The following is a 15081-nucleotide window of genomic DNA, read 5'->3' on the forward strand; positions in this document are numbered from 1 at the left end:
GTCACTGGTAATTACGTGGCCTCTACTATCCAGAGTCCCTCCTAGATATCTAAGCCCTATTTGAAGTTGTCCCTGGAATCTATCAGTTTTCCTGGTAGTTAGTTTGCTTTCCAGACTAATGGCCCAGGACAAATAGCCATGAAAAAACTTTGCCATCCCTTAATTTTTCCTCTGTTTCTGTGATTTCCCTGAAATCAGGTTTCTTCACATCTCTTTTAGACTGAAGGCTGTGTGAGGGCAGGCAATTTTTTACCACCTCTGCAAACTTTCATCAATAACAGGCCCCACAACATAGTTGGCACTCAATATGTGTTTGCTAATATACGTTTTCAATCCAACCATATATATGTATATATCTCCAATCAATTACATACATACATACATATATATATACATATATATATATATAATTTTAGGATAATCCTTCCTTCCTTCCTTCCTTCCTTTCTCTTTCTTTCTTTCTTTCTTTCTTTCTTTCTTTCTTTCTTTCTTTCTTTCTTTCTTTCTTTCTTTCTTTCTTTCTTTCTTTCTTTCTTTCTTTCTTTTTCTTTCTTTTTTTTCTTTCTTTCTCTTTCTTTTCTTTCTATCTCTCTCTTTCCTTCCTCCCTCCCTCCCACCTTTCCTTCCCCTCATTCCGTTCCCTTCCTTTCTCCTTTTCATCCCTGCCTCCCTCCCCCTCTCCCCCTTCTCTATACATATTCTTGTTTGTCTCCTGGGGCATATGTGCAAGTTTCTCTACCTAGGAGTAGAATTATTGGGTCACAGGGTATGTGAATGTTCATCTTTACAAGGTCATGACAAATTATTTTCCAAAGCAGTTATATAAGTTTACACTCCCACTAGCAGTGTAAACTTTTTAAGGCTCTACATCCTCGTCAACACTTGTTATTGTCATATTTTTGCTTCTTGACAATATAGTGGATATAAAATTGTATCTTGCTAGTGTCTTAATTTGTATTTCCCTAATTACTAATGAGATCAAGCATCTTTTTGTACATTTATTAGCTATGTTTCTTTCCTCTTTAATGGAGTTCAGGTAGCATGTTTGGCCCATCTTTCTATTGGATTGCTTATCTATTTCTTACTGCGTTGTATGCATCAAAATATTAATTACGTGAGTACTAAAGTTTGTCCATTATCTGTGGCATAAATATGTTCTTCCTGTTTGTGATTTTCCTTTAACTTTATTTGAAGGATCTTTTAATAAATAGAAATTCTTCATTTTAACGTAGCTTAATTTATTAATATTTTCTTTTCTGTTTAGCACTATTTTGGGTCTTATTTAGTAGATTCTTTTCTACTCTGAGGCCAAAACAACATTCTTCTAGCTTTTCTTCTAAAAGTTTTGATTTTTACATGTAAGTTTTTTGTCCATCTGGAGTGGATGTTAGTGTCTGACATGAGATTGGAAATCAATTTTACTTTTTCCCCTGAGGACAAGCATCAGTACCAGCTTCTTTCACTTCTGACACATATCACTGCTCCACATCTGTGTGGGTCTGTTTCTTGGCTCTGTATGTTGTTCCATGGGTCATTTTTATGTATATTTGTGCCAATACCATCTTGCCTTAATCACTCCAATTTTATAAGTCTTGGTATCTGCCAACATGAGCCCCTTCTCTGACTTTCTTCTTCAGCAATGTCTTCCTGGCTACTCTAGGGCCTTTGCTAATTTACATCTCTCCCCCAAAATGGCATCACAATGGTGTCAGTACAAGTTTATAACTTGTTTTAAAAACACTTTTAAAACCTAATAATAATAAATAAATAATGCTTAAAATAATGCTTTAAAACTTAATCATACGTTTTGAATGTTTTGTCATTTATATGTTACTGTAAAATGTAATTTTTAATGGCTACATAATGTGTTCTTTCTTTAAGGTACCATAATTTGTTTATTTCATCCCCCATTTCTGGATATTAAAGTTGTTGCCAAATTTTCATTATTGTAAAAAATTCTGTGGTGAATATTCTTGTGGCAAAATCTTTTTAACATATCCATGACTACTTCCTCAGGATGGAAGTACAATTTCTGAATCTAAGAATTTGCTTAATTTTAAGGTTTTCGATACACATCGCTAAATTATCTTTTGGAAAGTTCGTATGAACTCTGTGACAGTGTAGGTCTCAGGACACCCTCGTTAACAGTGTACACTATTATCTTCAAAAACCTTGTCCATTTTGATAGGCAAATAATTGAAAGCCAAGCTAAACTTGGATTACATGTCTAACTGGCAGTCCTCATGTTCTATGTTCATATTTTTCTAGTGAGCACCATGGGGTTTCATACACTGAACACTCTCCTAAGTGTTACCTCCCTTTGTTCTGTTAGAAGAATTGAGCCAGGCCCACCAGGCCCATGGGGAACTGGACTGCAGCGGTGACTGAGTTTGTTCTGCTGGGGTTTTCCCTGAGCAGGGAGGCGGAGCTCCTGTTCCTGGTGCTCCTGCTGCTCACGTTCCTGCTGACTCTTCTGGGGAACCTGCTCATTATCTTCACTGTGCTGTCCTGCTCCCGCCTCCACACCCCCATGTACTTTTTCTTGTGCAACCTCTCTATCCTGGACATCGTCTTCACCTCAGTCATCTCTCCAAAAGTGTTGGCCAACTTAGGATCTGGGGATAAAACCATCTCCTTTGCCGGATGTATCATCCAGTGCTATTTCTACTTTTCCTTGGGCACAGTTGAGTTCCTCCTGTTGACGGTCATGTCCTATGACCGCTATGCCGCCATCTGCTCCCCTCTGAGGTACACCGCCATCATGAGACCTCCTGTCTGCATTGAGACCGTTGTGTTCTCTTGGATGGGAGGCTTCCTGTCTGTGCTCTTTCCAACCATCCTCATCTCCCAGCTGCCCTTCTGTGGCTCCAACATCATTAGCCACTTCTTCTGTGACGGTGGACCCTTGCTGGCCCTGGCCTATGCAGACACCACTGCCATCGAGCTGATGAATTTTATGCTTTCTTCCATGGTCATCCTCTGCTGCGTAGTCCTTGTGGCCTATTCCTCTACGTACATCATGTTGACAATAGTGCGCATTCCTTCTGCAAGTGGAAGGAAGAAGGCCTTTAATACCTGCGCTTCCCACCTGACCATAGTCATCATTTCTAGTGGTATCACTGTGTGTATCTTTGTGACTCCCTCCCAGAAAGAATATCTAGAGATCAACAAGATCCCTTCAGTTATGAGCAGTGTGATGATTCCATTCCTCAATCCCTTTATATATACTCTGAGGAATGACGCCATGCAGGGAGTCCTCAGGGATATGTGGGTCAGGGTTTGAGGAGTTTTAGAAAAGAGGATGAGGGCAGTGCTGAGGAGCAGATTGTTCTCCAACAAAGACCACCAAGGAGGGGCTTGCTCTTCTCCACCATGTATGTATTGTGTAAAGCTCCAGTGTTAGAAAGAGAGGAGCTGCCTTAGTGAAAGAGTGAGCTAGCTATAGTCTACAGTGGAAAGACTGGCTGTGGAGACAGAGACTTTAAAATGTTATATGAAATTTCAAGGTTGTAAGAACTGAGAGACTGAATATGAAAGTGGACAACAGCCAGATCATATATGACAACAGAACTCTGACTCAGAAACTCCAAAGGGACCCTCGAGGGAAGCCAAACCACAACAAAACCTCTGAAGCACTTGGCCCAGAATGGACAAGACTTGTTCGTGACTGCCCACTTTCCTGATTTCTGAAGCCCCCTCCCCTTCCACACTTCTTTCCAATTCAAGACCAATCACAGAAAGCCAAATATGCTTCCCAAATCAATCCCCTAAGATGTCCTGCTTCTAGTTAGCTCACCTCTCATGGCTGGTGACACAGCTGCGGTCACAGATTAAAGTTAAAACCAAGGCCAGAGTTCAAGTCTCATGGCTTCCTAGGCTTGGAGCTGGTAGAGTTTTGATTCCTCTTTCTGGATTTGATGTGTTTTGCCTGTACCTGTAAATCAAATCCCTTTTTATTGAGCCATCTTGAGAAGGTCTTAGACTCTTGTGACCAAAAAGCAGCTTGACTACAAAGTTCATTATCTCTCCACCAAGCATAGCTTCTCCCCTTTTCTGGCTCCATACACCTGGAAAGAATCTGTTTTGGGCCAGGTGTGGTGGCTCAAGCCTGTAATCCCAGCACTTTGGGAGGCCGAGACAGGTGGATCACGAGGTCAGGAAATCGAGACCATCCTGGCTAACACGGTGAAACCCCATCTCTACTAAAAAAAATACAAAAAACTAGCCAAGTGAGGTGGTGGGCACCTGTAGTCCCAGCTACTCGGGAGGCTGAGGCAGGAGAATGGCCTGAACCTGGGAGGCGGAGCTTGCAGTGAGCCCAGATCGCGCCACTGCACTCCAGCCTGGGCGACAGCAGAGCGAGACTCCGTCTCAAAAAAAAAAAAAGAAAATAAAAGAATCTGTTTTGTTTTGTTTTTTGTTTGAGATGGAGTCTCGCTCTGACACCCAGGATGGAGTGCAGTGGCGCAATCTTGGCTCACTGCCACCTCTGCCTCCTAGGTTCAAGTGATTCTCCTGCCTCAGCCTCCTGAGTAGCTGGGACCGCAGGCACGTGCCACCATGCTCGGCTAATTTTTGTATTTTTAGTAGAGATTGGGTTTCACTGTGTTAGCCAGGATGGTCTCGATCTCCTGACCTCGTGATCTGCCCACCTCGGTCTCCCAAAGTGCTGGGATTACAGGCATGAGCCACTGCGCCCAGCCAAGAATGTGTTTTTAACCGCACTCCTAGTCTGAATTCTTGGTGCCCAAACACTGCCTGGGATGCTTAACTGGCCCCCCTCTGGGCCTATGGTTCAGCTCAGTGCAAACCAGCTTTTCAATGTCCTCAGAATCTCTGAGGCTTAATTTCTTGTCCTGCTTGGCCACCAGTGCTGCAGCATCCAGTTTGCTAAATTAACCCCTATGGTCTGCGTGGAACTAGTCAGAAGGGCATATGCATACCTCAGGAACTGCTGCAGAGTTCTGTGGACATAAATGAAGACCACTCAAATGAGCACAGATACCACTTATTCAGAGCTGGCTATATCAGGGGAGTCAGCCACCATCATTTGCCTTTGGCAGAGAGTCAAAGGCAGGCAGGTGAGTGGAAAGCTTCATAGTAGAAAAAACAGGGAAGGTCCAGGTATCCACTGACTGGAGGGTTTTGGCATGGGGAGCTGGAGGTGAGCTAACTAGAAGCAGGACATCTTAGGGGATTGATTTGGGAAGCATATTTGGCTTTCTGTGATTGGTCTTGAATTGGAAAGAAGTGTGGAAGGGGAGGGGGCTTCAGAAATCAGGAAAGTGGGCAGTCACGAACAAGTCTTGTCCATTCTGGGCCAAGTGCTTCAGAGGTTTTGTTGTGGTTTGGCTTCCCTCGAGGGTCCCTTTGGAGTTTCTGAGTCAGAGTTCTGTTGTCATATATGATCTGGCTGTTGTCCACTTTCATATTCAGTCTCTCAGTTCTTACAACCTTGAAATTTCATATAACATTTTAAAGTCTAAGCAGAAGGACAATCCTCCCAAAGTGGAAAACCAGATCCCGTGAGAACAGATGATGAAAGGTGAGCTCAGGTAAACGGAGCGTTGTTGGGGGTTTGCAGGCCAGGAATGGGAGCTGTAGAAACTGAGGATGTCTTGCATGTGCCAAAGACTCTGCTTCTTTGAGTGGACCCCAAGCCCCAAGATTTAGACTCTTTGGCTAGTAGGGCTTGTGAGGACACCTAGTGCCTCTAGAGGAAGCCCACTGTTACTGTACATCTGGCAAAGCAGTTAGACTGTGAGGCCCAGTCTTCTGTGGAGACTTCTATGAGTCTCTAGGATCAGATTAGGGGAGAGGAAGAAGCTAGATTTCGGTGTTTCCCTGTGTAGGACTCTGAGATGGCCTCAGAACCCATGCTTTCTCTACCAGCAATGTTTCACTGAAAACATTTGGGGACTCATAGACTCTCTCAGAAGTCTTTCAAACCACTGACCAAAAGCTTCTAAGTTTGGATTTAAAACCAGCAACATACGTCCAAGTTTCTGCTGGTGAACCCTTAGCCTAGCAGTTCCATTCTCAGCCCACAGCAAACACTTCCTTCTTACGGGCCTTTCCATGCCTTGTGGAGTTGGTGTGTTTGTCTGTCTTTGTCAGGGGTGGCAAATACTTGAGTCTCACAGTACCAAATATGTTAGCTGTGGAAGGCGTCCGAGCTACCAGAGGCGAATCCATACGGATGTGCAGCAACCTCAAGTCTTGCCTCCTCAGAAGGAAGAATTTGACTGAGGGGCATAAGATGGAAAAAGAGACCATGGGAAGTTTCAGAGCAGGGGTGGAAGTTTATTTTAAAAGGCTTTAGAACAGCAAAGAGAGGAAAGTATGCTTGGAAGAGACCCAAGCGGGCACCGAGGTAAAGTGCAGTATGTAACCTTGATCCTAGGACTTTATAGGCTGGCCCCTTTCTCATGATTCTTCCCTTAGGGCGTGCTGCCTGTATGTGCAGTGCCCCCCTTACTCTTGGGAAGTGAGCATACACAGCGTGTTTAGGAAGTTGTACCCATGCCCATCTGAGGCTTTCTTCCCTTTTCCGGTGGAGTGTCCCTGGAAGGTCATACTCCGCCATTTTGTCTCTTAATGTGCATGCCCAGAAAGTTGCTTCTTCCTGGCATCTGCATTCAATTAACACTTTAGTGCAACAGGTGTGAACCCTCAGGATAATGGCCTATCCCTGGCTGCCAATTTATCACTTTTAGAGAGGCAATGTGACAAACGCCGAACCATCACCTGACATTCCCAGTGGGTGGGGGATAGCCCTCTCCTGCCCTGCTCATGCCTAACTACCTGTAACATCTTCCCCAAGAAATAGCAAATTCCTTTCAGTGCAGAAGATTGGATGATATTAGTTTGGGGGTCTCCTACCCTTTCTCCCAGAAACCTACATCAGTGTTTCACACACCAGATATGCTAAGTATTTACTAAATAAAGTGAAAATATGTGCAGTTTAGCAAGAGTCCTTTTTGAAAATGCAAATTTTAGCTTGGATTTGGGTTGGGGTATTCCCACTAAATAAAGCAGTTCAGCCCCTTAGAAAGGAGGAAGAAGCCTGCAGGCACTGGGAGGACCCTCTGAGGGGCAGTGAGCATCAGGAAATGGAAATGGGTTCAGATACAGGGAAAGGGGCACGAGGGCAAAGTTCATCGGCTTGCACACTTTGCCTTAGCTGTCTGTACTTGCTCCCACTTCTACACTCATTCTAGTTCCAAGACCAAATGGGAGGTAGCTTCTGCTGTAAACTCCTTAGAAAACAGAGGCTTAAAGATGGCCAGTGGTCCAGTCCCAGAAAATCTGGGGATTGGGGGAGCATGTCAAAGTGTCACAGACCTCTCTAGTCTATGACATGATTTTTATTCTTTAATATATCTGTGGCCTCCACAGCCTGCATCTGCCTGTGGCCTTCATTTACTCTCCCAGTGGCTCCAGAGAGTTTCTCCAGGATGCAGCTGGCAGAATCTAGGCGGCCGGGGGTGGCCTTGGCTTCTGAAGGTATGCAAGGGGGTCTGGCTCTCTGTAACTGTTGGGAAATAGAATTAAAAACAAAATTTATCCCCAGCTCAGAAAACTGCCCCACAAAGGTAGAAAAGAAATAAAACAGTTTTATTATTGAATAAGCATTGAACCAGAATATAATGCTCATCACAGGCAATCTTCCAAAAAGATTGCAAAGACAGAAATAAACGTCACCCTTTTATAAAGACATATTAATAAAATTAATTGCATACCTTTTCTCAAGATAAATAACAACTAATCCTCAAGTAAAAGGACTTGACAACCCCACTTGTCACACACAGTTTGTCCTCAGTTCACTTGGTAATTGGGGTGAATCATCTGTTCTATCTAATTGGCTTTCTCCAAAGGAAAAATAAACTTTACATATCTTTGTAACAGGAGGTAATTTAGGAGCAAGAGGTTCTGAAGTTAGGTTCCTCCCCTCCCACCAGGACTGGGAATAGAGGTGCTATCTTCCTTGATGATTCCAAAGAGATATTTCCCAGGTCCTTAAGAAAGACATTCCTGGGGTGTAATGCTGTTCAGAGGATTAGTTACCATTTAAAAAGATTTATTTATAGTTCAAAGAGACAGAGAAAGAACTCATAAATTTTTTGAGGTAACTGCATAAGGAAAGGGAAGAGGGAGAACTTTCTTCCCTTATTTTCAACAGAGAGAAATAAGCCACTTATTTTGAATTTGCACTTGCCGTTACATAGCCCTGAGGCTTGGCGGAGGGGCAGGAGACATTCTGCCAATGCTCTTTGCGTCCGCCTGCTTTGCCAATTTAGGTGTATGTTCGTGCAGGACCCCTACAAAACAAGGTGAGCAGACCTGATTCCCATCTGAGAACATTCCTGAAACTGACATCATAGGTGTAAACCAAAGTTAGAATCAATTTTCGAAAACTTTTTTGTTTTTAATATTTTTAATTATGAAAATCCACGTTCATTGTAAAATCTCAGCCAGTACAGAAGTGTATAAAGTAAAACATGAAAAGTCCTGCCAGCCAATTCCATTCTGTAGCAGTCAACATTGTTAGTTAAACATATATATACATACATTTTTTTTTTTTTGAGACAGAGTCTCGCTCTGTCGCCCAGGCTGGGGTGCAGTGGCACGATCTCGGCTCACTGCAACCTCTGCCTCCTGGGTTCAAGCAATTCTCCTGCCTCAGCCTCCTGAGTAGCTGGGATTACAGGTGTGAGCCACCACCCCCGGCCTAGTTAAACATATTTTATGCTTAGAATATATTAGAACATATATATATATTCATTCATATTCACACATATAACTTTTACTTTACAAAACAGAAGGCATTATATGAATTGTCTGCGACTTGAGTTTTAAAATCTTTCCATGTAAATACTGTCAACAGAAAGAGTCAAACTGTAGAATAATTGAAGATATTTATTCTGAGCCAAATGTGAGTGACCATGGCCCATGACACAGCCCTAGGAGATCCTGATGACATGTGCCCAAGGTGGTCAGACTACAGCTTGTTTTTATACATTTTAGGGAGACCTAAGACATCAACCAATACATGTAAGATGTACCTTGGTTTGATCTGGAAAGGTGGGACAACTCAAACAGGGATGTTGAGGGTGGAGAGAGTAAGGGGGCAGGACAAGGAAGGGCTTCCATGTCAAAGGTGAATTCAAAGATTTTCTGATTAGCAATTGGCTGACAGTTTATCTAAAGCCCTGGAATTAATAAATGGGAGTGTCTGGGTTCAGATGGGTTGTGGAGACCAAGGTTCTTATTATGTAGATGAAGTCTTCAGGTAGCAGGGTTCAGAGAGAACAGAACCTGTTTCTTATCAGGCTTAAAGAGACAGCTTTGCAGGGTTATTTCAAAATATGTTAAAGCAATATATTTTGGAGCAAAATACTTTGGTTTCTTCCAGGGCCTGCTATCTGTCATATTGGTATCTTATTGCTACCAAGAATCTGTGCTGTCTTAATGTATAAGACTGTTTTAATGTTAATGCTGGTCAGCTGTGCCTGAATTCCAAAGGCAGGAAGGTTTAATGTGGCATGTCTGACCACCCATTCTCATCATGGCCTGAACTAGTATTTCAAGTTTACTTTAGAATGCCCTTGGTCGAGAGGAGGGGTCCATTTAGTTGGTTCAGGGTGCTTAGAATTTTATTTTTGGCTTACCGTACCCATAAAGTTATATAATTCATTTTTGGATATCACTTTTATAACCAATGAAGACACATCTCTTCTATTTTGTTACTGGTGCTAAATTTTTTTTAACATAAATTCCTGCTATTAGGACTCATGGCTAATAGTGTATGACCATTTTAAATTTCAGTAATTATTTTGATAAATTCTGCCAAGTTGTCTCCAAAAGTGTGATAACAATTTCCTCTCCCACCAACATTGTATAAAAATATCCATCTTCTTCACTATTGCCATTACTAGCTATTGTCAATCTTTAAAATTTTTGTCAACCTGCATGTAAAAATAGTATCTTATTATTGTTATGTACTTCTTCTATTGCTAGTGAGGTTGAGTATCTTCTCATATGTTCATTGGTCATTTTTTTTTTTTTTTTTTTTTGAGACAGAGTTTTGCTCTTGTCATCCAGGCCGGAGTACAATGGCACGATCTCAGCTCACTGCAACCTCTGCCTCCTGGGTTCAAGCAATTCTCTTGCCTCAGTCACCCGAGTAGCTGGGATTACAGGTGTGCATCACCACGCTCAGCTAATTTTTGTATTTTTAGTAGAGATGGGGTTTCTCCATGTTGGCCAGGCTGGTCTTGACTTCCTGACCTCAGCTGATCCACCCACCTTGGCCTCTCAAAGTGCTGGGATTACAGGCATGAGCCACCACACCTGACCTCATTTTTTTTTTTTTTTTCAAGATGGAGTTTTGCTCTTGTCATCCAGGCTGGAATGCAATGGCATGATCTCAGCTCACTGCAACCTCTGCATCCCGGGTTCAAGTGATTCTCCTACCTCAGTTTCCCGAGTAGCTGGGATTACAGGCACCTGCCACCACACCTGGCTAATTTTTGTATTTTTAGTAGAGACAAGGTTTCACCATGTTAGCCAGGCTGGTCTCGAACTCCTGACCTCAGGTGATCCATCCACTGTGGCCTCCCAAAGTACTGGGATTACAGGCATGAGCCCCTGGGCCTGGCTTCATTGGTCATTTGTACACTTGATTTTAGCCAAAAGGCCGAGAAGCGATCATTCACTGGTCATTTGTATATCTTCTTCTGTAAATTACTTACTCATATTTCTTGCCACATACACAAAAATAAAACATTTATTTTTCTGCTGGGTTGCTTTTCCTTTTCTGATCACTTGTTATAAACTATTCTCATTGCTTATCAAAAAGCTTTATTTTGCCGGGCATGGTGGCTCATGCCTGTAATCCTAGTACTTTGGGAGGCCGAGGAGGGTGGATTACCTGAGGTCAGGAGTTCAAGACCAGCCTGGCCAACATGGAAAAACCCTGTCTCTACTAAAAATACCAAAAAATTAGCCATGCAGGGTGGCGTATGCCTGTAATCCCAGCTACTCAAGAAGCTGAGGCAAGATAATTGCTTGAACCTGGGAGGTGGAGGTTGCAGTGAGCCGAGATTGCACCACTGCACCCTAGCCTGGGTGATAGAGTAAGACTCTGTCTCAGGAAAAAAAAAAAAAAAAAAAAACCCCCACAAAAAACAAAAGCTTCATTTTGCACACCCTTCAATCCTGCAATCTTACCTCAAGGAAGGAAATAATTGGTCAAATATGCAAATATGTACGTACAAGGCACTTAGCGTATGTTGTTTATAACATACAAATATTTGGAAGCAATTTAAAATCCAAGAATAGAGAAGCAGATAAATGAATTATAGTAAATCCGCACAATGGAAGAAGATGCAACAATTAAAAATGATAATATATTTCTATGGATTCTATATTTATTGGTGTAGAAAGAGATTTATAACAATAAAGTTAAAAATTTTTATAAAGCACTTTGTTAGTATGCTCTCATTCTGGCAAATATATATTTATATATACAATAACATATATATCATCTGAAAGAATATATTCCAATGTATTTAAAATGGTTATTTTTGGGTAGTATAACTATAGATTTTTAAAAAAGTGTTTTTAATTTTGTCCTATTTTTGTACAATTAAAAATTTTTGTTTACATTTAAATAAAGGAAAAATGTTCTCAGAATTGAACCCAACACTCAAATCAGGTTACGTGAAACCATTGAGTCCCCCAATCAATGCAGGGAATGAGACCTAGCTTTCCATTAGCTTTTGGGGCAGCTTCATTTCTTTACTGCCAGAAACAGAGATTCTAGCCCACTAAAACTTACACAATGGTTTAATCTTTTCACATTAACTGCCATTGCTTTACTAGTTTGGTTCATTTTTTCTATCTTTTTTTTTTTTTTTTGGAGACAGCATCTCACTATATTGCCCAGGCTATGGTGCAGTGGCTATTCACAGGCATAATCGCAGAGCACTGCAGCCTGGAACTCCCGGGCTCAAGGAATCCTTCTGCTTCAGCCTCCCAAGTAGCTGGGACTGAAAGTGCACTCCACCATGCCGGGCGAGGTTCTTTTTTTTTTTTTTTTCTTTTTTTGTAGAGACAGGATCTTACTCTGCTGCTCAGGCTGGAGTGCAGTGGCACTCCATAGCTTTATAGCTCACTGCAGCCTTGAACTTCTGGGCTCAAGCAATCCTCCTGCCTCAGCCTCCCGAGTGGCTAGGACTACAGTCACATGCCACCAGTCCCAGCTAATTAAATTTTTTTTTTTTTTTTTTGAGTCTTGCCATATTGCTCAGGCTGGTCTTGAACTCCTGGGCTCAAGTGATCCTCCTGCCTCCTGCCTCAGTCCCCTAAAGTGCTGGGATTACAGGCGTGAGCCACCATACTCGGCCAAGGTTCATTTTTTTCATGTGAAAGAATTGACATTCATCTCTGCCCACAGTTTGATCATGTCAGGAAACAACCTGTGCAGCCGCTTTCTGATTGCTGAAGCCTCTTCATTCTTCCTCAGCAGGATCCTTTGAGATACAACTGAAACTTCAGTTTCAGAATGCCCTGTCCCTTTTATCCACTCTAGATAATTTTCCTTGGAACATTCTGAAATCTGACTTCCTGAAATCTATAAAAATTACATCTGACAATCTTTTTTCAACATTCTAGTAAACACAATTGTGAGTAGAGCAAGCATTTACTAGGTGCTCTACGTCTGGCAGAAAGAGACTCAGGTTAGTGTCCTGATTCTTGGAGACCTCTGGCACTACTGTAACTTGCTTTTGATGTTTTGCAGTCTGAACGAAGAAAGCAGCATCTGTGTCCTCCAATTATCTTAGTATCTGTTCCTGTTTGTTTCTCCTTTTATCCCCAACCAAACATTTCCATCTTCGGTTCTGTGGTTTCCTTTTTGACATACACACTATTGTTGAGTGCCTTCAACTAGATTCACTTCCTCTGAACAGCGTTATCTTTCCACGGTCTCCTCCAGTCATGGGGTCCACATGATTGACTTATTTATCTTGTCATAAAATTCAAGTTCCTTTCCCACTCTGGTCTTCTGTAATATAGCCAGCACTCCCCAGACTTTAGGATTTTGATAATATTAATTACAAATACAGGAAAAACTTCTAAAATTGGTATGTTTGGAAACAAAAAATGACATTCCCTCTCACCCCCCAAAAATCATAGAGTATCAGCATCTTTTTATAAAATAACAATACCTTAATCCTGAAAAGGTTAGAAAGGATATAATTTCAGAATTTAAAAATACTAAAAAGAAAAGGCACTATTTTGTTATGAACCAGAAACACTTTATCATGGACCAGCTCCAGTCTGCATATCTATGTAGGAAGCCACTGCTATAATATATGGTTTTGCAGTTACATTCGGCTCATGCCTGTAATCTCCTTGAAAATTTTAGAAAGTATACGATGCCCAGTTTTTATGTTAGTTACCTCATAATTTATCAGAGGCCCATAAATCTACCCTAAGTTGTGAGCCCTCTCAAAAATTATGTTCCCAGACACTACACATGTTGTCAGCTGGTCAAACTGAGAAGATGAAACTATCACCTGTAACGCCATATCCTTCGGAATCCTCTTCAGCCACTAGCATGTCCCAGGTTTCTTCTGGTTGTGTATAATTTGACCTCATATTGCTATAGTTTGGATATTTGACTCTTCAAATCTCATGTTGAAATTTGATCCCCAATGGGGCCTAATGGGAGGTGTCTGGGTCATGGGCCAGATTCCTCACGAATGGCTTGGTGCTGTCCGTGTGGTTATGAGTGAGTTCTTGCTCTAGTGGTGCCTAGGAGAGATTGTTAAAACAAGCCTGGCACCTCACTTGTCTCTCTCTTGCCCATGCTGTCTTGTCATGTGATCTCTGCACACTCAAGTTCCCCTCACCCTTCCACCTTGAGTGGAAGCTTCCTGAGGCCCTCACCAGAAGCAGAGGCTGATGCCATGCTTCTTGTACAGCCTACTGAACTGACAGGTTTTCTTTTCTTCATAAATTACCCAGCCTCAGGTATTCCTTTATAGCAACACAAACAGACTAAGACACACATATACCAACTAACATATGTGGTTGCTGAATTATCACAAACTCTACATCAGGCCTCAGAATACTCCAGGAGGAAGGAGCACCAACCACCAGTAAGGTGAGGTCTGCAGATCTCCTAGGACTTTAGCAGAGTCACCATCCAAGGGAATGGGGTCCTCGGTGGCATGGGGGAACAGACTGTGCACCTGCTGACATCTGCTAATCCTCCTTAGTATTCTGTCCAGGAATGAGGATTGTCTTTCCTCCTTAACCCTAGTGAAGAGTGATATTTAGCAGGACGATGACAAGGATCTTTCAAGCATAACAATGCTGAACTTATGCTATGAAAAAGTCAATATTATAATAGCAAGAGAGGAGATGGTTTATCTTGAGATATTTCACTAGGATGGGGTTGAGACAGACCCTCGGAATCTCAAGTGTGTTTGTTGTTTCTGCAAGATAGACCAGGACCCTGAGGAAGGACAGAAAAAGAAGGGAGACTGAGAGAAAGGACCCTCCAGACCTCATCCAAGGACTCTGTATGAATTGAAAAGTCACAAAATGAAAAAAATGTTGCGTACCATTCATTGGACATTGTATTTGTTATCAGTTAAGAGTAGGAGTCTTAGGCCGGGCGCGGTGGCTCACGCCTGTAATCCCAGCACTTTGGGAGGCCAAGGCCGGTGGATCGCCTGAGGTCAGGAGTTTGAGACCAGCCTGATCAATATGGTGAAACCCTGTTTCTACTAAAAATACAAAAATTAACTGAGCATGGTGGTGTGCGCCTGTAGTCCCAGTTACTCAGGAGGCTGAGGCAGGAGAATTGCTTGGACCCGGGACGCAGAGGTTTCAGTGAGCTGAGATTACGCCATTGCACTCCAGCCTGGGCGACAAAGTGACACTCCATCTCAAAAAAAAAAAAAAAAAAAAAGTAGGAGTCTCTTCTCTCTGGCCATGAACTGTACCTGCAGGGTCATGGATCAGAGTAGAAAGAGGTATTCATCAAGATTTCACCACCCTTTTGGC

The 15081-nt window shown here is 42.3% G+C and overlaps 4 protein-coding genes across 8 annotated transcripts in view; 2 read left to right on the top strand and 2 right to left on the bottom strand.

Moving 5' to 3' along the window:
• Positions 1-15081, top strand: part of DAD1 (defender against cell death 1) — a 330697-nt gene that overhangs the window by 266850 nt on the left and 48766 nt on the right. The gene's annotated exons all lie outside the window — the stretch shown is intronic.
• Positions 1-15081, bottom strand: part of MRPL52 (mitochondrial ribosomal protein L52) — a 244816-nt gene that overhangs the window by 210431 nt on the left and 19304 nt on the right. The window contains exon 1 of one of the 2 annotated variants that reach the window (XM_050796637.1): positions 1905-1908. The exons of the other annotated variant lie outside the window; for it this stretch is intronic. The gene's annotated coding sequence lies outside the window, so the exon portion shown is untranslated. Of the gene's footprint in view, positions 1-1904; positions 1909-15081 lie in introns of those variants that run through there. 2 annotated transcript variants of the gene reach the window in all.
• OXA1L (OXA1L mitochondrial inner membrane protein) overlaps positions 1-15081 on the bottom strand; it is a 240727-nt gene that overhangs the window by 147329 nt on the left and 78317 nt on the right. The gene's annotated exons all lie outside the window — the stretch shown is intronic.
• LOC126958286 (olfactory receptor 6J1) lies at positions 2360-3403 on the top strand. The gene is given in 1 exon segment (XM_050796551.1): positions 2360-3403. A coding segment is annotated over 1 exon segment (1044 nt).

Source organism: Macaca thibetana, chromosome 7 (assembly GCF_024542745.1).
Source record: "Macaca thibetana thibetana isolate TM-01 chromosome 7, ASM2454274v1, whole genome shotgun sequence".
Classification (NCBI taxonomy): domain Eukaryota; kingdom Metazoa; phylum Chordata; class Mammalia; order Primates; family Cercopithecidae; genus Macaca; species Macaca thibetana.